Source organism: Acomys minous (assembly GCF_964271855.1).
Source record: "Acomys minous genome assembly, chromosome: 7".
NCBI classification, from domain to species: Eukaryota; Metazoa; Chordata; class Mammalia; order Rodentia; family Muridae; genus Acomys; species Acomys minous.
In genome coordinates, this window is record NC_140488.1 from 88,603,097 (window position 1) to 88,628,956 (window position 25,860).

At 34.2% G+C, this 25,860-nt stretch overlaps 1 protein-coding gene across 10 annotated transcripts in view; it reads right to left on the reverse strand.

Annotated features, from left to right (window-relative positions):
- DMD (dystrophin) overlaps positions 1 to 25,860 on the reverse strand; it is a gene marked incomplete at its 3' end in the record, with an annotated part of 2,106,393 nt that overhangs the window by 536,953 nt on the left and 1,543,580 nt on the right. For all 10 annotated transcript variants that reach the window (XM_084788839.1, XM_084788837.1, XM_084788840.1 and 7 more), the window contains one exon: positions 2,067 to 2,256. In XM_084788839.1, the coding sequence (XP_084644965.1) occupies positions 2,067 to 2,256 (190 nt within the window). The remainder of the gene's footprint in view (positions 1 to 2,066; positions 2,257 to 25,860) is intronic.

The window sequence follows — 25,860 nt, forward strand, 5'->3', positions numbered from 1 at the left end:
TAGATATTGATTTACACTCAGAATTTTAGACACACAAAGATAGGAAAGATGGTTTATTCAAAGCTGCCAAATACAAATAGCCAAAACACTAAGAATATAACACTTATGTAATTCCTGATTGTGTCATGGTTCTTCTTACTATAGGTAGTTTATTGTATATATGTGTAACAATATAAATGGATATGTAAAAAGTAAAAGAAACATTTAATAAAAAATGACTACACTAACATTTAAAAATAGCACTGAGAAATATTTTTTAACAAGTGGGGTACAGAGCTAAATGGAGAATCCTCAACAGAGGAATATGAAATAGCCAAGAAACACTTAAATACTCAACATCCTTAGTTATCAGGGAAATGCAAATCAACCCAACTCAGAGATTCTATTTTATATCTACCAGAATGGCTAAGATAAAAATTCAAGTGACAGAACATGTTGGCAAGGATGTGGAGAAAACTGAACACTCCTCTATTGTTGGTGGGAATGCAAACTTGTACAATCACTCTGGAAACCAATATGGCACTTTCTAGGAAAATTGGGAATAATGCTACCACAAGATGCAGAATTTTATAGTTTTTAAAGATTATAACCTACATATGAATATTGCATATATAAATATAAATTATATAGATGATTGTGAATATCTTTGAGCTCAACCTTACACTATTTTGAGAAGAAATTTATTAAATATCTGACAATAAAGTATCTAGGTAATTTGATTAGTTTTTATTTTCAGCATAGTTTGTGTAAAAAGCCATTTGATTAAAGCTGTACTATATATCAATCATAGGTGCAGGGAAAATGTGAACCCATTTACCAGTTACAATTCTCCAATGGCTTTGTAATCATTTATAAAGTGAATATTTTTATGTATGGAATGGCATAAGCCAAATGAGCTACAGCACTACAATCACTGTTTAATCATTCATATAAGATTCAGCCGAGAGAAAATATGGATTTTCATGGATTTATATTATATTACAAACTGTGGAAGATCTCTAAAGAGATAAAGATAAACTATTCTATACAAATTACCTCTATACGGTCAAATCAAACTAGCATAATTGTGGATAGGCAAGTGGAGCCAGAAAGGAAGATAAAAAAGAATGATGAATTCAAGGTGTAATAAATCATTATTGTTACCAATTGTTTGCACCAAAGCAACAAACTAACCAATTGTCACATCAACGTAAGATATAGGTAGATGAGAACAATATGAAGAGTATTTCTTTAGTCTAGAAATTCTTCAAATTATTGTGTTAAACTATATTCTAGATGCTAGCAATGCTCATTTGTATATGCATGTAAAACAACAATAACAAAAAGCTACAAAAGAAAGAATATATAGTAGTGGTGCATATTAGTTCAGGAAAATTCAATCAGTTATTAAGAATAAATCTTTGAAACCTCTGTGAATTACAGAAAATTATTCTTGCCAAGATTGCATTTAAACATTACTCTAAGCTTTCCTTTTTGCTGTTCATGCACATGGAATTAATAATTTTTGTTTCCTGGGAAAGCAATTCTCTGAAAATTGTACAACCACTAACTATAACAAATTTAGCAATCTCATTCTTATTTTCACAGATCATGTTAGGAAGAAAACTACAAAATGTCAGATTAACATTTCAGAATGTATTGGAAAGTAATGAAGGGAAACTGATTAAGTTAGCAACACTAAATAAAACAGACGTTTCCTACAGATGCTTTCCCTGTAAGACATTAAATAAACAGCGAAAAATGGCAACTATTTTAATTTAATAAACCAACCCTGAACTTCCTATTCTGTCTGAATGAAGTTTCTGCTTGACAAAACTTCCAGTCAAAAACACATGTACTTTTTAGAAGCTCATGGTATTTAATGGAATCACAAATGAATCTTTTTTTTTTTTTTTTTTTTTTTTTTTTACTATTCTGCCTCTTTTCTTCTTGTCCAAGTGGTAAGCTATATCAGGCTGAATAAAACAACTTTACTTTTTGTTCCCAGTTTGTCCGTATCAAGTACAAATGCTTGGAATGCTTTGGTTGGATTCACTAGAGGGATAACACAGAAACACTCTACTTACTTGCCATTGTTTCATCAGTTCTCTGACACCCTTGGAGTCTTCTAGGAGCTTCTCTTTACGGGAAGCATCCTGTAGGACATTGGCAGTTGTTTCAGCTTCTGTAATCCAGGAAAGAAACTTCTCCAGGTCCAGAGGGAACTGTTGCAGTAATCTATGAGTTTCTTCCAAAGTAACCTCTCGATCATTCACTCTGCAAAGGGAGAAACAGGCAGATGGAATTCACAAATATCAGGATGGTATGTGCAATGAACTTGATAAAATGAGCAAAGATGGTGTGTTGCTGAAACACTCCATTTAACCAACAGCCAGAATTCTACTCTCTTGTTTAAGATTTGCAGGCTGTTTAGGATAATTAAGCAATACAAGGTAATTGTTAGTGGATCAAATTATGGTCATGACAATTACTAGTCTATTTTTATCATAAGAATACATATCTTAGGTTTAAATGATAGATATGTTCTATAGATATATAAGGTAAAATAGTTAGATAAGATCTCCAAAAATCTCAGAGACCTACAGAATATGGCATTTAAAGATGTTTTTATTATTTTAAAGAATATTTGACAACAAGACAGGTTAGCTCCTGGCAACGCCCAGCTACCTCAAGAAGATGATGAGCATCAAAAGACCTCCTTATGGAGATGGCTTCAAAAGTGGCAAACTAGACACTGGGCAATATGTTCTCATTTCTGCCACAGACAGAATTCTGCCTAAAACAGGGCAATCATGGATGAAGGCAGAGTTGATGGCCAAACTCTGAGAAGACAAGGTAAGCAGGTCTTCAACAGTTCCTGCCTCACAAATATGTCTGTCAGATATATTTGGTCAGAAGATTGAAGATGATGATTCAATGCTATAGAGAATTTTGGGTGACTATTCTGGTAGCAAACTGTCTCTGCCATTTTTTTTCATTTGGAAAGCTGATAATCTAAACTCCCCAAATAGTCAGGTAATCAACTTTATTCCTTCTCAAGTTTCTGATGGGGTTGAGGACCAGATAGTTTAGTTTTACAATGAAGCTTAATTGTTTAGGGGTTAAGATGTTTTTAGGTCTAGATAGATGTTTAAGTTGATAGAGATGAGATATGATATTGATTTTCATTCAGAATTTTAGACTCAACAAGATAGGAGAGATGTTTTCTTCAGGTTTGCCAAATACAAATAGCCAATCACTATGAATGTAACATATATATGTTTTCTGATTGTTTCGTGTTTATGTGGAACAATATAAACATATAGGTAAAAAAAGAAATATAATAAAAAAGATTTGTTTTTACTTAATCTAACAACTTCCTCTTGGAGAAAGTCATACAAGTGGAACTATTAAAAATAAAGAACAATGGGTTGTGGATGTGACTCTATGGTGGAGTGTTGGCCTACTAAACTCAAGGTCCTTGGGTCAATGCCTGGGCACTCCCTCAAAAAATGAAAAATTAAAGATTCTATAGAAATGCATATGCACACATAGACACACACACATATCAGAGAGAGGGGAGAGAGAGGAGAGAGTGGAGAGAAAGGAGAGAGAGAGTGGGAGAGAGACTACAAAATTTGTCCCTTACAAATTTTGTTCATAAACATTCCAAAACAATCTTTTTTTTAACTTTGACTTTGTGTTGAAGTTAATCCTCATAGGCAAAACATTAAATGTCCTTGACATGCCTATCTTTGATAAAACCCTGAAGCAAAACCAAGAATTAAATAAGTAAAATAACAAGACAGAAAAATACAAATGGATTGTTGGGATGTGAATACTGGAGGAACAAGTGGAGGTGTGGATGTAAAGGCAAAGGGAGAAAAAGAGTAAAAATAAGACAAATAACATTCCACAGGAACAATTGTGCAAATTATTATCTTGCCAAATCCAAGCTTGTTAAAAGTATTTTGTTAGGTTCATACTCCATAACTTGGTGTCCTAGAGCAAAGACATTATCTAAAAGAATGTGCCAAGGTGAAAAAGTAAAAATTTACAAATCAGATAGTGGTTCAGTCCCCAATATCTTTGCCAGTTGTATGACGTAGCTTGTTACTAATTTCTCTGAGTTTTCATTTTTACTTCTTCAGTAGCTATTGCTATGAAGAGCATCAACCTCACATATTATGACTACTTATAATTCTTAATAAAAGTTTTAGTTCCTTCTGCCTATACCTCAATTACTACATTTTCCAGTTTTTAAAGTGGAAATTACCAAAGTCCCTTATGAGAAAATTTTAAATCATACTTTCCAATATATGTATGTATGTGTGTATGTATGTATGTATGTATGTATGTATGTATGTATGTATATAGTGTATACCCACATGCCTACACACACACACATACACACACAAGCACACATATTGCATATAATGTGGATATACACACAACTGCCCTAAGCAAAGACCTGCATAATAATAGCTCAGGAAACAAAATTGCCTTAAGTAGTAACTGTTCCATCTAAAAAGATTCAGGTAAATTTTGTCTGAAATGAGGAAATTAGTACTCTATTTAAATGCCTTATTTGCCTTCTGTGACTACACAAACACTTTCTGGGATTAAACATAAGCTAAAAATGGATTTCAAAAAATTGAACACTCGAATATGATACACACTGCTTGTTAAGATGTGATTGTCAATAATTATGCAAAACTGCAATTTATTTTAGCAGCAACTTTATCATGGGATGTGCAAAGCAGGCAATAAACAACTCCTGCAGAGCTGGCGGCAGCAAAGCCCCCAGAAGAGCTGTTTATTCATCATGGGTGAGGTTTTTGCTGAGCACACAGTCTTTCACAGTGTAGTCTCAGCGCTCATACTGGATAAAAATCTTCTGTCTGCATTAACTGGTGGAGGAGAGAGTAGTTTTATGAGGATATCACTATTGGGAAAATATGACTATTGCACTAAGCTATTTATCAACTCCTAAATAAATGTTAATACTGTATAGGTAAAAGGTACCATGGGGTTCTGGTTAGGCAAAGTAGTTAAATCTGGAACAGCTGCAGAGCTGTGCTGATTTCCCTAGTTTGGAGGTAAAATGTCAATCGAAACAGAAATATCCAAATTGCTAGTTGTTTATTAGAATTTCAAAATTCAATGCCATTGTTACTGCTCTAAGCATCTGAATATGAACATTGGGCATGTAATATACTGGGAAGCTCCTGAGTAAGTGCTGACAATCGATGGCACTGACTTTTAAAAGAGGCAGTTTCGTGCAGTTTATACTAAGATTTTTATTCTAACTTCATCCAAAGACTCACGATAGAAATAAGTGGTCCCATTCTAGAAGATAAATGCTGGGTTAGACACTGACTTATTTTTGAATATAGTCCAATTTCAGACACAATAAAAGAACATTATGAAAGTCTCCCAGGGCAGACTGAAGCTTAGGAGATTAGATAGTGTGCATTTTATTCTCAGTGTCATCTTCATGCTGAGGGGCGCTCCATCCATTTTAGCTCCTCTATCCTTAAACTAGAAACACGACTCACCTTCTGCTTCCACAGAAAGCAACTAGTAAATAACTTTCAAAGCAGCATGTAGAAAGTCAGATGAAAGGGCTCTATCCACACAATGTGGTTTTCAGCCAAATCCTACCAGCACTTTTCTGCTTTGTAAATTAGGCCCTTAGGGAAGCAGAGAAACTTTTTCAGGATAGTAAGGCACCATTTTCTTCAAGGATACCCTTGTGGTCTGAAATATTGACAACATCAGCCTGAATATTTTCTTATTCAGAAGTACTTTAAAAGGAATTCAGTGGAAGCAACGGCAGAAAAATCTCTCCAACTGAGCTGTTTTCCAAACCTCTGGATCACAGATGCAACTTGTTTCCTGCTTGTGTGTGTGGGGGTTTTAATGACTACAGACTCACCCCTGGGTTGAAGGCATGTGTATTAAACTCCTAAGTTTTAATTGTGTCAAGTCTACCCAAGAAATAAGTCAAAGGTACTTAATTTCCATATTTGTGCATTCAAGTTAGCTCTAAATGTGTCTCCTAGTTTTTCATTTTACACAACCATATGGTTTCAGATGGCTTATGTGATAAATAAAAATATAAAAAATAATGAGAATCATAAAGAGATAAAAGATTGGCTAAGGAAAGAAGAATGTTAATATGGATTGTTTTGAAGTTTCTCTATTTAGAATATGCAAGCCTATGGGCCCCAAAGACAATTTCACTGGATTATAAATGTAATAAATCAATATGAGAAATTGTAAAAAGCCTTTTAAATTGTAATCTGTTATATTAAACACCTATATATAACAAAGCTAAAGTACCACTCTTCCAAGTTTATAATGCATAATAACAACTGAGGAATTGGTGGAATAAGAAATGCAGGATGATTTCTAGAGGGCTACTTTCTATTCCTAAGACTTGCTCTCTTAGTGCATAAATAAGAGTGCTATGGAACAGTGGTTTCAAAAGATGGTTCATAGACCAGCAGTCCCAGCAGCAGCATCTGAGAACTTATAAGAAATGCAAATTCTCGGGCCTCGAGCTAGACGTACAGAAAGAGGAACTCCCTGGGTGGAGTCCAACCAGCTGGGTTTCAGCTAGCTTTCCAGGCATTTTGAACACATGCTAAAGTTTAAAAATCACTTCTACTGGGAACAAAGGTTTGAGAACTACTGTGTAAGTAGATGCTGGGGTGCACTGCTCAGATCCCTGATTGAGACTGATAGACTTCTTGTCCAGGTTTCTCGGAGCGCTGCTGGCTGAAGGTTCTCTGCTGTCAGCATTATTTGAGAATTGGACACAGTTATACGAGCTTCCAGCTCTGAAGTTGCTCCCTTTCTCCTTACACCTGGCACAAGCCATTTACTGCCACATATCTGATACCAAAAATATATGTCTCTACTGCACTCAACTCAGAACAATCCCAAGGGCTACTCTGGTTCCTCATTTAGGGTGGGGTGGGGCCAATTGTAAGAACCCACTCATGCAGCCCAACTTCTACTTCTGCCTCATGTTATTTACTTTCCTTTGTTTCCATCACAAGTGGTGATCCTGAGCACACTTTGCAGTAGAAACCTGGACATTAATTGCTTTCTTAGAATCTGCTTTCTGCAAAACTGAGTGGCCTGAAATGTCATACCAAGGGATTTATGTAGAGAACTGCAAATCTCCTTGTACAGATTGTGATCTCCAAAGGAGATAATGGGGTTCTGAAATATCAACTAATAAAGAATATTTGAAGGGGAAAAATTTTGGAGCTATGAAACAGTGGAAACTAAGATCAGCACAAGGAGGTCCTTAACCAATTACAACCTCTTGAAAAGGTGACAAATTACAGAAAGCATGGCACATTCCTTTAATCCTAGCACTCGAGAGGCAGAGGCAGGCAGATCAATGTGAGTTCAAGGCTAGCCTAGTCTACAAAGTGAGTCAAGGACAGCCAAGGCTATGCAGAGAAAACATGTCTTGAAAAAAACCAAATATATATCATGTATGAATGTATATGGTTATCAATAAGGTAATAAGTTGCCCATCTGTCATTTTACAGACACACACACACAGACACACACACACACACACACACACACACACACACACACACACACACACACCTCTCTGGATCAATCTCTGAGCCTCTACATTTTCTGTGAATCTGAAATACAATTTTCATGTGGAATAAATCTTAATATATAAAAACCAAGGAAAAAAGGAGATTTGTTATTTTCCAAGGTAAAGCTGAAGAATTTAATATGCATTGGAAATAGGGATCGAAAATTTTCCTCAATAAATTTTATTTCTAGATTAAAAGTATGTATAACTGAATGAAATAAAGTAAAGGGGGAGGGAGTGGCAAGATTTTATCATAGATAGGGGAGGTGCTCATGAAGCTATACCCCCTTCCGAGGAGCAGCTGGCAGTTAGTTAATGGATACTAAAGGAGGGAATGGGGTGCTTTCTTCAATAGTGTGGCCACTGAGAATTTGTCCATAATCTAGTAAATAAACCCCTCCCCATGTTAGTGCAAGCAATTTTAATTAAACTCAGTGGTTCAGAGGAAGACATGAAAGTTGGGAATAAGGTGGGCTTCAGAGGCAGGAATAAGAGATCGCAAATGGGGTGAATTTAATTATGACAGATATTTGTATATACGCACATGTATGTTAATTTGAAGTTCCTTTTTTCTTGTAGTTGAATGAGACAAAGTTTCACCCTGAACTGAATGCTCTGGAATTAACAACTTTCCTCAAATTCAAGGCAATCTTCCTGACACAGACTTCTTGGTGCCAGGGAGCACCAAGCTGTAGTTGGTGTTATACGTAATATATGTGTTATGTGTTATATATTAACATGTATATTAAGCTGAAGTTGAAATTTTATGTAAATATCAAAGTTTCTATTATTATACCAATTAATAAGTTATATTTCAATGTTAAAACTCAACTTTTAATGAATTTTCAAGCTTTTTCCTTGTTTCTCTCTGTCTCTCCATCTCTTTGTCTCTATGTCTCTCTGTCTGTCTGTCTGTCTGTCTCTCTCTCTAATTTATCTCTAAAATATCTTTCCTATCTTGGTGTGTCTAAAATTCTGAATGTAGATCAATATCTATCATATCTCATTATTATCAACTTAAAACACCTATCTAGACCTAAAAATATCTTAATCCCTAAATAACTAAACATTCTCCATTCTGGTAGAGGAAGCAGATAGGTAAGAATTTAATTACACACTGGGCATGGTGGCACACACCTTTAATCCCATCACTCAGGAGGCAGAGGCAGGTAGATCTCTGTGAGTTCAAGGCCAGCCTGGTCTACAAAGAGAGAGTCCAGGACAGTCAGAGCTGTTACACAGAGAAACCCTGTCTTGAAAAACAAAACAAAACAAAACAAAATACAAACAAAAAGAATTTAAATACACTTAGAATGTGCTTAGAGCTACAACCATTTATGGGGCAATCTATTATGTTATCTACATTCTGTACTATAGCTCAAATGTACCCTACTGGAGTACATTAATGAAATTCTAACTCAATTTGCTCAACAAGTGATAAATCTATCATAAAATTCTCACCTTTTCCTATTAAAACACATAAAAACCAGTTAGCTTCGTTTTGTCCAAGAATGCTATCATAAATACTCAAAAATGTTTGCCCAACTGAACTAATTTCCATAAAAATAAGAAACTTTTGATAAACATTGCAAATGGAAGTTGATATCATTTTGCTGTTAAAAAGAATACCTAGGGCTATAATCCACCTTGTGCCTTAAAATATTTTTTTCTAACTATAAAGACAGATATACTTGTTGGAGTAGAAGAAACAGGAAGGCTATGCCACTGACTCCTGACCCTCACATCACAGGCATGGATTTAACTCTTTTGTTACTTTATGATAAGCTGAGTTGTTATAACACATTATAAAAAATACCTGCAAAGATATTGCTTTACCCTCATTATAGCAGAAAACATCTAGCTGGGCTATGCTTCAAAACAAAACAAAAAATTTCATTCAACACAATTTTGCTGCTTTGCTCTTCATCGACATGAGTTAACAAGGTTTTCATTTCCATTCTCCTGAGGTCTGGTACTAAATTACTCATACTCTCCAGAGTTAATTGGAAGCCATGACTTAAATGTTCCCAAAGTATAGCTGATTACTTCTGAGAAAAGTCATTGGAATCTCCCATTGCTCCTGAGAACACCAATGACTTTGTAGCATGTGAAGTAGCAACATACTTGCACGAGAACTTCATTAGTACTCCAAAGCTAATCTACAGCTGGGGGCATAGCACACTTTCTTCAAACATACCAATATTTTATTTTTAAAAATCACCTGGAATTTACCTTTATGTAGAAATACTGTTTAGACATTATCAATAATGTAAAGAATATAAAAACATATACTGTATCTCCTTCATTCTTCTCCCACTTTGAATGCCTTGAAATTTAAAAATTGCAAATTATATTATTATGGACACATACTTATGTACTTTCCCAGAAACCACTGAAATGCTCCTGAAAATAAAAATTAGGAGATAACAGTAAAAGATGATCTTTTCATAGTATTCATTTGATTTGACTTGTGTTTCTTTGTTTCAATTACTGAGAAAATTGTGTGACTAAAGAATGTACATGAGCAGCTATAACACATATATATATTTCTCTTTAACATTGGTAAAAGTTAATATTCATTAGTCTGTGATTTGTATCTTTGTAATTGTATTTATTTATTTATTTATTTGGTTTTTGATACAGGAAGTTTCTCTGTAGACTTGGCAGTCTTGTACTCGCTTTATAGACCAGATTGGCCTCAGACTCACAGAGATACACCTGACTCTGCTTCCCTGAATGCTGGGATCGCAGGTGTCCACCGCCACACCGAGCTACATCTTTTAGTTTTGTATTGGTACAATATTAAAAGACACTCTTTTCAAAACTTGCAAAATAATTTCTGGTGAAATTCATTTGATTCATATACAAACATTAAAAATGCTGTATTGGAATTTGTAAAGTGGAAAGGGGTCTGCAGAAAAAAATTCAGATAGAACTCCCTTCTAGATAATATCATTAGATTAGTACTGAGGATGTCACTGGAACTAATTTCTCTTCTAATTGACCAGAATAATGTGTATCTTTACAGTTCTTGTTGTAGTGTTGACATCTTTACATTTTAAAACATTAAACTGCTTGTTTTCTCTCCTGAAAAGATATGGAGAAAAGAGTAAAAAATAAGTTTAAAAAATAGAGGAGGCAGAAGAATCCCACATTCCAGCATAGCCTGGGTAGCCTAGTACAGTTTTAAAAGAGCCTGGTAACAGTAACAGAGGGAATCTGTGGAGACAGGTAGAAAGGGTGCTTTACACGGGGATGGAGATCAAATCAAAACTCAGAACTGGCATCGATTTTTAAAAATCTGCTAGGACTGTGAATTTGGTAGATATCAGTTCATAATATGGAAAAGCACAGAGGTTCAATTTTCTAAGATGAAAAGACAAACAACAAAATCGAATCAAATAAGTTGCTAAAATTATCATCCAAAAGAATGAATGTATATCAGAGCACTATCAGTATAATATAAAACACCAATTATTTCATGAGTTTTTATAAAGAATTAAGGTAGATTGTATAAATATGCAGCTTCAATTATCCGGATATCAAGCACTTTTGCAGTTAACAGTGCAGTTCGGAAAGAGACCTTTATATTTACATTCAAGGTTTTTGGGTATATTACTTTTGCACTAAAGTGGTATTTTTTGATCTTAGGCTTGTCCGTAGATGTAATTCCCTTTGATACTTTAAATCAATTGATGGAACTAATAGGGCAGGTTGTATTATTCTAAACATTTTATGGATTACAAAGGGACCCTTAGGGAGGCTTAATGAGTTTCCAAATCAATTGGTAAAACCTTGAAAAACCCCGTTCATGCCATAGAATTCTAAGACATTACCTATTAAAAAGACTTACCAATATCATTACAAGATAAATATAATGGATAATAATAATTACTACTAAAGGACCCTTTGTTTTGTGATTATTATATGAAATAAGATAATGGTATGTGTGTATAGACAAAAGAAAATATTCTTTTCTTGTAACTAATCTTTAAGAGACCTGTTAAAATGAACGTTGGATTTTCACTTCAAGGTAAGCATCAGGATTTTGTATTAAAAACATGTCATTATTGGTAGTAATAAAATAATTTACTTCTTTTTTTTTTAAAGATTTATCATTTATTTATTCTCATGTATACAGTGTTCTGCCTGTATGTAGACCTTCAGGCCAGAAGAGGGCATCAGATCTCATTATAGATGGTTGTGAGCCACCTTGTGGATGCTGGGAATTGAACTCAGGACTTCTGGAAGAGCAGTCAGTGCCCTTAAACTCTGAGCCATCTCTCCAGCCCCCAATTTACTTCTTATTAAAGAAAATTCTAGGATATAAAGTTGAGGTATTTTCATAATAAATATGTACTTGGGGAAATACTTTATGTAGGAAAAATCTAACATGAAAATCAATCATTTCTGAGCCCAAATCTGCCTATCATAATGTTCTACTTGTAGGCTTCTAGGACCCTCACCAGCCAAGGACAATACAGGCAGTAAACCTTAAACCCCTACCCAGATCTAGCCAATGGACAGAACACTCTCCACAGTAGAGTGGAAAGTGGGATATTACTTTCTCACATACTCTGGTGCCTCACCTTTGACCATGTCCCCTGGAGGGGGAGACCTGGTGGCACTCAGAGGAAGGACAGCAGGTTACCAAGAAGAGACATGATACCTTATGAACATTTACAGGGGGAGGTAATCCCCCTCAGAAACAGTCATAGGGGAGGGGAATAAGGGGAAAATGGGAGGGAGGGAAGAATGGGAGGATACAAGGGATGGGATAACCATTGAGATGTAACAAGAATAAATTAGTAAAGGAGAAAAAAATGGAAAAAAAGAAAATCAATCATTTATTACATTTTACTTCTATGAATTTTAAATTAAATAAATATATCTTAATATGAATGATATGGAAAAGAATTAATTTCACAAAGTGACCTAGTCTTGGTAGACTTAAAAAGAATAGTCCTTCTAATGTCAAACCTACTACAATGGCTAAAACATGATTTAGATGAAAAATATAAAATTACAAATAGCATGAGCTAATTAAAACCTATCAAAATAAAGATTAAAAGTGTGTTGAATTTTTACTTTTAATTCCTGGGGAGAAAACATTACCTAAAAATATCAAGATTCTCAGAAATTCATTGGTGGCCTTTAAAATATTAATTATGACTTGCAGATTGTTCACATAACCTCCTTTGAGCCCTTTTAGAGGGCTTCAATCCATTCCTTCCATTCCTCCCTCCCTCCTGCTTTCACACTATTCCCTTCCCCTAGGTCTGTGACAGAAGGGGGCCTCCTCCCCCACTATATGGTCATAGGCTATGAAGTCTCATCTTGGTAGTCTGCTTATCCTTTCTTTGAGTGCCACCAGGGCTCCCCACCAAGGGAGGTGAGGATGACAGAATTTTAAAAGACTTGCTACACATACCAGCAGTTGCTAAAGGTTTGTTCATTTCATTGAATTTTGTAAAAGTAGACACTATATCAATAAGAAATATTTCATGTTTTAAGATAATATTTTTACTTCATGAATTCCAATATCAGTTTCTACCTGTAGAATTAAGCAAACGTCACAGATCACAAAATTGGAGGAATTCTGGAAATTAAGGCAAAAACTTTGACTGTATCAGTAACTGAATAAATTTTCTGGGATTCAGCAGAGACAGACTTCCCATGGGGAACTTCCTAAATAACTGAAAATAATGAGTTTAAATCTCAAAGCCCATTGAAATGACTCACTAGAACTTCATATATGTAGTAATCATCTTAATTAATTCTTAACCATGGGACATAATTCAATTTTACACATACATTTTTCTCATTGTGCTAACACATAGTGCAAATTCTCAGGAACATAACCAACTTCTATAAAGAATATTTTAGTATATGGTGTTAAAATTATAGAATTTGAAAATAAGATTTGTGAGAATAGATATTTCAGCAGTTAAGAGCACATACTGCTCTTGTAGTTCCCAGAACTCGTATCAGGTAGATTGTAGATTCATTCTTCTGAGATATATGAGTACCTCTACTCACTTGCTCATATCTACACACACACAGAGAGAATTAAAAATAAAATAAATCTTGAACAAAGTCTGTCACAAGTTGTCCACCAGTTTTGAAAGTTACACTACTGATAGGCAATGCTATTCAAATGTTTTGAGACAGGACATCATACCACTGTCTCTTTCTGCTTGTTAACATTACATTTGTAATATCATCTGAAAAGTTATCTTCTGTTTCAATGTAATAAAAATTGCATACTTAACTGTATACTAAAATACATGTTATTATATTACAAATTACACATTTTCTCTTTAAAAATTCTCTTTTCACATATGCTGAAACTAAAATTCAGCATAGCAAACTAGGTGCTCCAAAGTACTTTTTATTTGAAAGGAGACATAGGAATGGCACTGGGTTTAAAAAGTTTGCAGGCCACTGACAGATAACCACCAGAAAACTTTAAGATGAAGGCTATCGAACAGAAAATAAATAGAATTTAAAAAGAAGGAATGAGGACATTTGCCTTCTGTGAACCCAATCTCTGATCCTTACAGCTCCATAGAGAATGAAATAGCATTTTAAAAATTGCTCCCTTTTACAGCCAGCTGTGACTATCGGTGAATGAGAGGTCTACTTCATATACGAACCTGAATTAAAAACAGGCAGCCTTTTAGTCAGTTCAGAGCCTACAGTCTTGATTACACTTGACACAATAATCATCATCATATCTTAAGACTCAAATCAGCCTGACAGTGCTCAACTCAGGGCTGCTTCTCCCAATTAGCTGAAAATTGCAGCCCAGCTCATCTTCTAGAGTTTACATTTACAATTTTCCCGTGGTGAAAAAGGAATGAACATGATGGAGGGAGCAAATGAACTTTCTAACTTTTACAATAACTATTTTAAGCTCACCCAAACTGGTTAAACCTCTTTGGACAGGACTGAAAAAAGTTTTATTTTTTCTTTTTCACTTATAATTGTTGCTGAAAATATCATAATGTTTAAGACAAGTAGAACTTGGACTAAAAGGGAGAGATAAATGGAAATTGTGAATATTATCCAAAAGAACATTTTAAAATGAGTAGCTATATTTGGGTAGATTAAAATAATGTATAGTTTATATATAGACATACATAATTTGAAAATATAAACTAAATAATATCAAGGTCCTAGCAATGAATTTCCAACATACTACAATAAGCACCCAGATGAAGTATTCCTAAAAATTGTCCATATGTAAAAGAGTAAATAATCAAGGTCATTTTTATGCATCTTATTTCCTTATTTCCAGTGCTATATAGATCCAAATCATTCATAGCCTCTTGTTTTGGAATGGACAAATTTTTCTTTTCTTTTCTTTCTTTCTTTCTTTCTTTCTTTCTTTCTTTCTTTCTTTTAAGATTTACTTATTATTATGTGTACAGTGTTCTGTTTGCATGTACACCTGCAGGCCAGGAGAGGGCACCAGATCTTCTTATAGATGGTTGTGAGTCATCATGTGGATGCTGGGAATTGAACTCAGGACTTCTGGAAGAGCAGTCAGTGCTCTTAACCTCTGAGCCATCTTGCCAGCCCCAACAAAGTTTTCTAAGTAACATTGTCCTCATGTCATTATATGCCAACTTCTCAGTGAATAACAATGCAAATTTGAGAGGCTTTTTAATTTTAGGAGAACACTGAAGACCACATTGTTGGAAAATTCATGACAAGCCTGGGAATAGTTGATAATAGGGCATGTGTTAGCCACTAAGGATGGAGAACATATACTGGAAGCAATATGTATATAAGACTTGACAAAGCAGAAAAGTCCAGAGGAAGCAAATGCTAACAATGGTGAAGCACCATGGAGATGAGGTAGATACAAAACTGAATACCAAGGGAGGCAACATTGGCAATAGAAGCTCTAAAGCACGGCTAAGCACTAAGCAGTAAATAACATGAGTGAAGGTATACCTGTGAAAACATTTCTTAGCTTCACAAAATTGTCTTGTTTCTCCATAGATATGGGAGATAAATTATTTGGACAGGCTATTTTCTGCAAAATATTATGTTTTTGGATATGCTTAATTCATAAATATTCTGAGAGAAGTGAATGAAATCTTATCTTTTCTACACTACAGTTTTATTTCTTTGTGATTTAGAATGGATTTTTTAAAAGTCTGATTCTTGATGCAGTTACTGTCATCTTTCAAGAAGTAGGCAAGCCTATCAAGACACTTAATTGTTTTCCTATCACATGCAATATCCTCTGAATTCCATCCTAATTCTTTGTGGTATGCTTTAATAAAAATGTAATGTTTGGGCTATCCAATGAATTAGTTGATGCTTTATTGGGATTAGTCAATAATCTGAATAATTAAGTAACATTCCTGCACATGTTTTCCTTAAGAAAGCAAAGTTGACATTTTATGTTGTCATTGCAATTAAGTCCTTGAGAATTTTTCTTAGACCCTGGAAAAAATAGTTGTTAAAAACCACTATCTAGAAAAGAAGTATTCATCTTCATTTTAGTTAAGAGTATATAGTGCATCACTATATAATTATCATGAAGTTAATAGCTATTCAGGGAAGTAGGACAAAAGAATAAAAACGAAATTTATGAAAAATTAACCTTCCCCATTCTTCTTACCTGTTTTTTCACGTTCTAGCATAGTTGAAAAATAAGGAAAGTGAATTGGAATTCTTTTGTATGTCTAGAATTCATTTTAAATTGAATAAATAAAGCTTTAAAATTGTTTGTTTATTCTTCTATGAGTATAGTTTTTCATAATGACAAATATTGTTTACATGTTGTCATTTAACTAAGACACTTACTAACTAATGACCTTATTTGTTTCAGTTTATCTTGATACTTATATACTGATTATGAAACAACACTTGTGAAACCTATACAAATTGGCTATTAAATAATTTGGCCACATCTCTATCAATGATCATAAAAGCATATTTATGAACAAGATTTGCTTGCCACATAAAATTATTTTACATTTCTCCTTAGGTGAATACTCCATTTTCCCTATGTAGCTCTGTGGTTTTTTGTGAATATACACACAAAATAGGAAATACTATATCACTCTGAGAGCAGGGCAATGTAAGAGGCCAGTTGGCAGGGTAAATGTAATACAATTTACTTAGAAATATCCTTGACGATCACCTGAACACTTAATTTACACAGGATGAAGTAGCGTATTTGAGAAAGATGAATGCCATTCAGAATGATGGTGCTTCTCATTAGATCTATCTATTCACCTCTTGGTATAAATCAAAATGTTGAATTTAATTTTAAAAAGTGTTACAGGTGATTACTTTGGCTATCACTGGCTCCCCAAAATAACTTTCTAGATTTCAACTCTTCTACATCCTACTGGAGAAACAGAAAACGTGGTCAGAGTTTATTGCTCCATATCACCTGCCAGGTTACATTCACATTATTTCCTGACATGAACAATGGGTTTATTGGTAACATATTTTTCCTTTTTAATGTTTCTTCTTTACAATGCTTATCCATTATAAGAGAAGATTCCCAAAACAACTTAAATTGCTAGTTTGCCAGTAATCACTTCGAATATTTGGAAGGAGAAATGCTATATAATAAATAGTAATGTAGGCTATATACTCACTTGCCTATTATTTTAAAAAGTCAAATGCTTCTCACAAGAAAATGTGAACATCATAATTTACCCACTTGATCATATCTTAAGCATATATAAATATGTATGTGTCTTGAACTATTTTTCAGACAGACTTTTCTTGTAAAACCTAGACTATCCTGGATCTTATTAAGCAGTCTACAAAGGCACTGTCATGTCATCCTCCTGTTTAATTTTGCCCAATCCTAGGAAACAGGCATGCACCAGAATTTTATAAAGAGTGAATAAAATGCTGACCTCACAAACATTGTGAATATTGTACAAACTTTTATAATTTTTCTACTAAATTGTCATCATGGTTAGACTACTTTAAAGTTTATAGCAGGATCATATCTTTCATTAGGGAACAGAGATAAGATTATGGATTAACAAACATCTACTTAATAATTGTTTTAATTTCCCAGTGCCTATTTCAATAATTGGCAAAATAATATTTCATTGTATTGAAATCAATGAATTAGAAGCTAGCCACATGTGTATTACAATATGAGTATTTTCACTTTACATAATTTCACTGTGTAGTAACTTCACTAGTTCATTCCAAATGGACATAACATTTTAAAGGCTTTTACTGAACCTACATATAAATATGTCACAGTTTGAATCTAATTTATACTTTCAAAGGTAGAATTATAAAGCTCATCTAGGCAGCATGTTTACAAAGGCAAACTTTGACAAAACTTTGGTATAGAGACAATGAAGGTAGAGTGAAACCTGCTTTTACAGAAATAGTGGCCAAGATACCTTTTGAATTCAGTCACACTAATATAATACTGTTAAAAGTAGAAATGAGTTTACATAATTATTTAAAACAGATAAAAGTAATAGAACATCTTACTTGAAAACATTTGCACACAGTTATAAAAATCAAGCTCATAAAAGTATGTGGTTAGGTAAAGCATAAAGGGAAAAAGAAGATCAATAGCAAACATAAGAATTTGTGTTGAAGCACGGCGATGCCGTTGGAGCTTGGGAAAGACACATTCTCTGCTTGTAATTCTGTTATTATTTGCATCTGAATATATCAGCAATGGCTTATTTGTTGATGGCTTGTTTTTAGATGTAGAAAGGTTAAGAGATTAATCTATTGTGACCTGGTTTTGAGGATTCTAATTTCATAAATCTCTTATGTCATTGCTTAATTCAAACCATAATGAGCTATTGGTTTGTGGTGGCAATTTTAGGAAGTAGGTAACAGATGGAGAAATTTAGAGATATTTCTCTGTCGTGTAAAATTTATGCTATAATTCCACATGTTTTATGGATAAAGTCAACTTTTACCTGCCGTGTTCTCTTTTGCTATATTATTTGGTGTCCACCATAGGCCCAAAAATAATGGGGTAAAGTGAGCCAAGATCACATTTTTCATCCTTTCAAGCAGCTGGTCTCAAGAAATTTGTCAATTTCTTAAGAAGCTGACTAAGGAGATTCTTTCCAAATTTACAAACATTTTTTTATATTGAAAGCAGTGACATAGATTTTGTGTTTAATACTTTAAAACATTGTGTTCATTTGAAGTGCCAGTTAGTAAACTATAAAAATATCTTTTTTTAATTTAATTTTTTTGAGACAGGGTCTCTCTGTGTAGCCTTGGCTGTCCTGGACTCGCTTTGTAGACCTTTTTACCTGCTAGGAATTTGACAAGGATAGATACACTACAGAGCAAACCCTGATCTATCCCACTAGTAAAGGAATCACAGTGAAAAAACTAGTACCATATCAGTGGCATGTCAAGGAGACTGCACAATTCTGCTCGTTCTTAAAACTGCTTTATTAAAGAGCTTTGGCCTCTCCTAAGGAAAACAGGTTTCTCTGTCAGAAATAAATGCCAAGTGAAATCGGTTGGCCAAGATCACTCTACATGAGAAGGCTTAATCACACATACCAACTATGTGGCTGAGGTTCTAAAATTGCCTACCTGCCAGGATAAGTTTTTATGTCACCAGAAGCAACCTAGTAATTATGCTAAAAGTTATCATTAGCAGGGTGTGAATTACATGTTTTATGCAGTGAAAAAACACATAACTATGAATTAGGTTCATGCTATTAAAATGTTGATGAGAATAGAGTATCAAGGAAGGTTAATGGAGTTTGTTTCAGGGAAAAAAACTTATTAGCAGATCCTAGCAATTATAAAACTCTATTGTCTATTGAGATTTTTTTTGAAAAATTCTATTGTCTGTTAACGCAGTTTATTGCAATCTGCTAAAAATAAAGACTGTGGCTAAGTGTAGTATATTTTTAAAAAGTATCTCCTATTCCACAATTTTCTAAATGTTTTCCTCTTTGTCATCCTGTAGAAAGTCTTAAAAAAAATAGAGATCCACAACACAATGAGATATTATATGAATGTTGCACTCATCGTGATTTGGCTATTTGTGTTTGGCAAACTTGAAGTAAATATCTTTCCTATCTTGTTGGGTCTAAATTTCTGAATGAAGATCAGCATATACCATATTTTATTCATATGTAATAATATAAATGTATACATTAAAAAGAAACATAACAAAAGTCTCAAAAAGATAAAATAAAATTAAATTAAAAATTACAAAAAGAGAAATACACTGTTATTCATATATGCCTTGCAAAAGAGTTGTTATGTCTCTTTCTGCTTTCTGACCCTATGTTTTTTTCTCACTAAAGTTCATAAAATTTTAATAGACTGTAAAGTGGCAATAAATGTCCCAAAATAATAATAGAAAAGATGTCTTAGTCAAGCTGTAACATCTATTACTTTGGTTGGTATAACAAATACATGGGGCTTTGATGAAATGAAGAGTTGAGCTCAAGGTACATTGATATAACATTTAGAAACAGGATTCTCATATAGGATTTTGGTCAACGCTCTGCTTTTAGCTTACCAATGCTCATTCAATATATCCCCCATGTATATACTACTTGGCTATATGCTATAGAATCACATATTATTGCCATGGCCAAATTACAGAAGAGATATATATGCATTCTTCCCTTTTTCTCTACAAATCCACAAACATAGATACTTTATTGATTAGTAATGCAAACACCACAATTCTTAGTCTGATTCCTTCTGCCAGATATAATTTGTTGACATTGATGTATTTTTTAAAAAATAGAACCATTTTTAAGTTCCTGTTTATTAAGATTCCATGAAAATAATCCTGGTAGAGTCTCATTGAAATAAGAAAACTATTGTAGATAAAGCACATATGAGGTGAACTAGGATGCTAAAGTCTGTGGCCAGCTGATACTTAGAACAATTTTATCATATACTATCCAATATATTATTTAATATTTCTACAGTGTTTTGAAGTTGGTTTGTTTCAGTTTAGGAAGCTTTATCATTAAATCAATGTCTCTGTTAAAATATTATTTCATGAGATTAGACTGTATATGTGAATTTTCCAAGCCTAGTCATCCCGTAGCTTTCTTTTTCTATGGCTGTATATAATACAGTGCATTGTGGATGTGGGGAGGGGCATGTGTCTGTAATTACAGGGTAAAGAGAGAGGCCAGATTGACATATAAATAGGACAAACATTATTGCCATGAAAACTCCTGATGTTTCTACATTCTGAATGGTTTGTTTGCCATTGTATAGTTGTTCTCAAGCTTTAATTTGAATGGAAATGACTTGGAGACCAGATCATTTCTTAAAAGGCTTTCAGATTCCATGCCCTGGGATCAGATTTAATGGGATGAGGTAAGATCCAAGAATTTAACTTTACAGCAACGTCATCGTTGACGCCACTTCGGTTTGTTCAATGGCCACACTTTGTGTGACTCTAGAGGAAGTACTACTGCTCTTGCAGTGTCATAGTGCATGACAATATTGACTGCAAAAAGGTCATGGCAGCCTCCATCATGGAATCTTCACTTTCCTCCTTCTCTTTCTTATAGGTTGATCCAGTACTGGCTGCTATTAGTATACAAAGGCCCTGTTCAGGATGTTTTTGAATGGTTCTTTTAAACGACTCATTTGACAATCTACTGAGAGCTCAGAGCAGACTGGTTTTTTTTCTCTGCTCAATATTGCTTCTCTTATATCCTTATATAGGTATCACCTGAATAAAAACTTCTCACCAAACTTCTCATAGAATGCTCATTCTCAAAGTCTTTGTCCAGGTAGCACAGTCTAGTATATTCAGGATTCATTCCCTTCTGAATCCAAATTTATGTCTTACATTTACATTATATCTTTTAGCAGTCTATTAATTAATTCAATTTGATTAAAACATTTTCGCTTCTGGTATTCTTGTCTGTTTTATTTTCTATTTTTTCCTGCTCTGTGTCATTGGCAAATTGGATGAGAATGATATCTACAGGTTCCTTTAAGCCACTGATAAGCTATTGGTGAGGGCAAAGCTGAGATCATATTCCTATATATTAAATAACAATGAAAGGAGGAAAGTGTTTGAAGTCACAGGGTTGTGTTGGAACTTGTTATCTGTCAATGCTAGTCAATAACCATCCCAAAAAGAAAAATGTCATTTAAGAATTTCTATTTTAATAGAAAACCTAGGCACTGATTTCATGCTATATATGAATTGTGGTTTGAATGTGAAATGACTTCACAGGTCCTGTGTTTGAACACTTGCTCCCTGGTTGACAGTGTTGTTTCAGAAGCTTTTGGAGCCTTCCTGTAGGACATGGGTCAATGAGATTACACCTTCAAATTTCCTTGACTGATACAGTCTAACTTTCTCTTTACTCTCTGCTTTCTGACTGTGGATACAATGTGACCGTCTAGCTTCCTGTTTCTGCTGCCAATGACTGGTTTATCCTCTCAAACGATAAACCAAAACAAATATTTCATTTCTTAAGTTTTTGTGTCTGGCATTTTGCTGCAAGAAAGAAAAAATTAATGAATACAGAAAATTGGTATTAAGAAGTGGGGACATGCATTATCCTTGGTTGGTGCATCAGTTTGTGTAGGCCCCCTAGGTACAGATACTGCAGAATTTCTAGACCCCCTATTCACATGGACAGTTCATGTTCCATGTGTATGGGGATGGGAGAGAGAGGGGACTGTCTCTGACATGAACTCTGGTGCCTGTGATTTGATTGCCACCATTTATTGGGGTGGCCTTGGGGCCACAGGGAAGAAGGGGATGCAGGCTACCCTGATGGAATCTGATAGACTGTGACTGAACGGTAGGGAAAAAGGCCCTCCAACCCCATCGGGGGTATAGAAGGGGGAATGGGGCAGAAGAGGGAGGGAGGGTGGGAACTGGAGGATAAGAGGAAGGATAACAATTAGGATGTAATGTGAATAGATTATTTTTCAAAAAGAAGTGGTGACATCGCAATGATAAATCCCATCATGTGGTGTGTTTTTGTTTTTGTTTTGTTTGCTTAATTTTTTAACCCTTGGAAATAATTTATATGAAGAATGTGGAAGAGTTTGGAACTTTGGGCTAGAAAAACCTTCACATGCCATAAACAGAGCTTCATGAGCAATTCTGGTAGGAATTTGTAAGAAAGAAAGGTAGAGAGAAACGCAGAATGTGGAATCTTAGTTTTCGCAGCTTCACAGGGAAAAAATACTCTGTCAATAACCAGAGACCATTCAGATTATATTTTGGTCACTAATCTGGCTGAATTATACCCATGTCCTGAAAAACTGAGTAGGAGTAAATAATTTTAAAGTAATGGATTAATAGGTTTCACAGAGGAAATTTTGACTCAACATCATTACTCACTGTGGTATACAGGTTGCTTACCACTCTTAGCAAGGGCTATAGTGAAAAATAGAAGGAAGTGAAGAAGAAACAAGTTTAAAGGTACAGAGTTTGTACGGAAAAGATCCCTACACCTAAGCAATGCAAGATATAACCTCAGAAGCTGCTTGCCTATGATCCATCCTAGTTACTTTAAATTCTTTATAACATATACTACTAATAGAAACGAAACAACGCAGTGACTACCATAGTTGGAGATTTGGTGAATCTAAGTGTGCTTTTGAACATTGGAGTGTATTTAAGCCACAATAATTACTGCTTTGAATGTAGAATTGATTTCCTAGTTAATTTAAATAGTTTGCGATTATTTGAGTGATACTGATGACAGAATGGCTGGAGCCTGTAACACTGGCTGAGGCTTCAATATATTGTTCTTTCTTTTCTGGCTCCGTAGCAAGACAGCATGTACCTCAAGGAATCACATCTTCCATTTTCTTCTTAAAAAGATAGTATCCATGCATTTCTATCCTAATAACATATGATAGAGATATTAAAGCTGGAAAAAACTTTGAAGTGTTTAAATTGTTAATAAATTAGACTAAAAATAGGCAATTAACTATTCACAAAGGTCTGTTGTGAATGTGAAAGGTGATACCAAAGACAGAAGTTATGACACAATGTAGAGGATATTCACAGAGAAGCTAGAGAGATAAAAAACAAATAAAAGCAAACCAAAACCATTAAATGACATTGGTTCAGAAGTATCACAAAAACAGGATACAGTATGTAGGACTGTAGATGTGGTTTGTTGTCCTTTGGGTGAGAAGTAGCCAGCAGTGGTAAGGGTTTGAGATTCTCCTATGATCAAGTATCTTATCTTTCTACACACAACAAATAACTTGAAAAAGGCGCTTTTCTGCAATTAAAATGGCCACAACTTTCCATATTATGGAGATGGGGCTACCAAAAATCTATTATTGTACATCAGTCAGAATTGCTTGCCTTGTCTGTATGTGCATACTTACATTAATGTAGAAAGACTAAATTTTACAAATCCCATTAATATTTATCTATCTTATATCTTTTTAATATAAGCTATATATTTGCTTTACATAAAAATCCCTGCTACAAATTAATAAAGCCAAATAGTCTTAACATGTATTATGCCAATAAAAATACAATCCCCTCAGGAACAGTCAAATGGGAGGGGAATAAGGGGAAAATGGGAGGGAGGGAAGAATGGGAGGATACAAGGGATGGAATAATCATTGAGATGTAACAAGAATAAATTAATAAAAAATTTAAAAAATATATAGATGATGATTCTATTCATTTACCAAAATAAACAACTGTCCAAAATTAATCATAACATCTTATTGAATATTTGTAAAGTATGTGAATGATGCAGATGCAAGAAAAAGGAAAATATTAACATGATTCAAAATAATATAATAGGTGCTGCTAATGTCATTGTTGCTTTAATTAAACCAAGTAAAGGAATTTTCCATTTTTGTTATTGTTGATTTTTTGTTTTTGTTTTTTAGACAGTGTTTTATTATGTAGCTCTGCTCGACTTGGGGCTTCGTATGTAAACTAGGCTAGCTCAATGTCACAAAGATCTGTCTGCCTTTGATTTCTCAGTGCTGAGATTAAAGTTATGCATGCCCACAGCCAGAATTTATTTAATATTGGGCAGCAGAACACTTTTTTTAATAAAGAAAAATCTAGTGGCAGTCTTTAGTTCTTCATTAGGGTACAAATGTAAGTTTTAATTGTAGATTTTTTGCCCATGAGTAAATTTTATGTGGAAATATTTATCTGATGTAGTTGTAAAACACAGCTCAGAACCACAGGACTAGGTTAGAATGAAAACGGCTACTTGGAAGCACCACCATGTAATTTTCTACATCAGTAAATCACCCATGACATGGTTCCAATAGGCTTCCTTTGCATGCTATTCCTGCTAGCTTAGAAACATTCTAATTACTTTAGAGACGATGAAATAGAGTGAAGCAGGAAGCCATTACTACTAACCTTTATATTCTCACAGATCACCACATTCCCTGGACAAGAGTTTTCATATGCCATATACTCTATTATTCTACTGACTATTGATAAGAATTTTATACCTCTTATCAGTTGGGAAGGCTAGGTCTCAGCAGTGTACTGATGGAAATGTCTGGTAATATGCATAAAACTCTCCCCTGAAGGGCCAAATGATTTTCTTTGTGGTGCCTAAAGAAGTATATCTAAAGGAGTCTCTAATGGACTGATTTTTAAAAGACACCAAACATTTTACTTATTAAGGTGTACTCTAGCGTTAATTTTGTATGAAGGAGAGTAAAAATAGACCACTCTGAATTAAGACCGTTGAATTGGTGACTTTAGTGTCATCTGTAGTTTTAATCTTTATGAGTTAAATATGATGAGCACCAATAATATCTGTGCAATAAAGATAAATGCAGGAGGAGGGAGAGGAGGTGCTCTATGACTTTCCCACACAATAGAGTTGATTTCAAGCCAACTAACTGTGCTGTCACATGCCCAGAATTTCACTCTGGGGACTGAAGCAAGAGGACTGCTTTGAGTTGAAGACCAAGCTGAAGTGAACTCTTCTTTAATAAGTGACTAAACAGACAAATACAGTTGAGTTTTATCCAGAATCAGAGAACAAACATATTTTTTGAAATTATATCAAATCTCTGAGGAAAAGTAAATATTTATTACTGATGATGCTGAATTTCATTACTAACTTTGCAAAAATGTATTTTTCATGAATGATATTAAAAATAGACTACTCTAAATTGGAAATGTTGGACTGATGAATTTAGAATCATTTGCTATTTTATATTATAATATTTATGAATAAAATGTATTACAATTATATTATTGGCAGCCTCTAACCAAAGAATTGGTTGCATATTAGCAT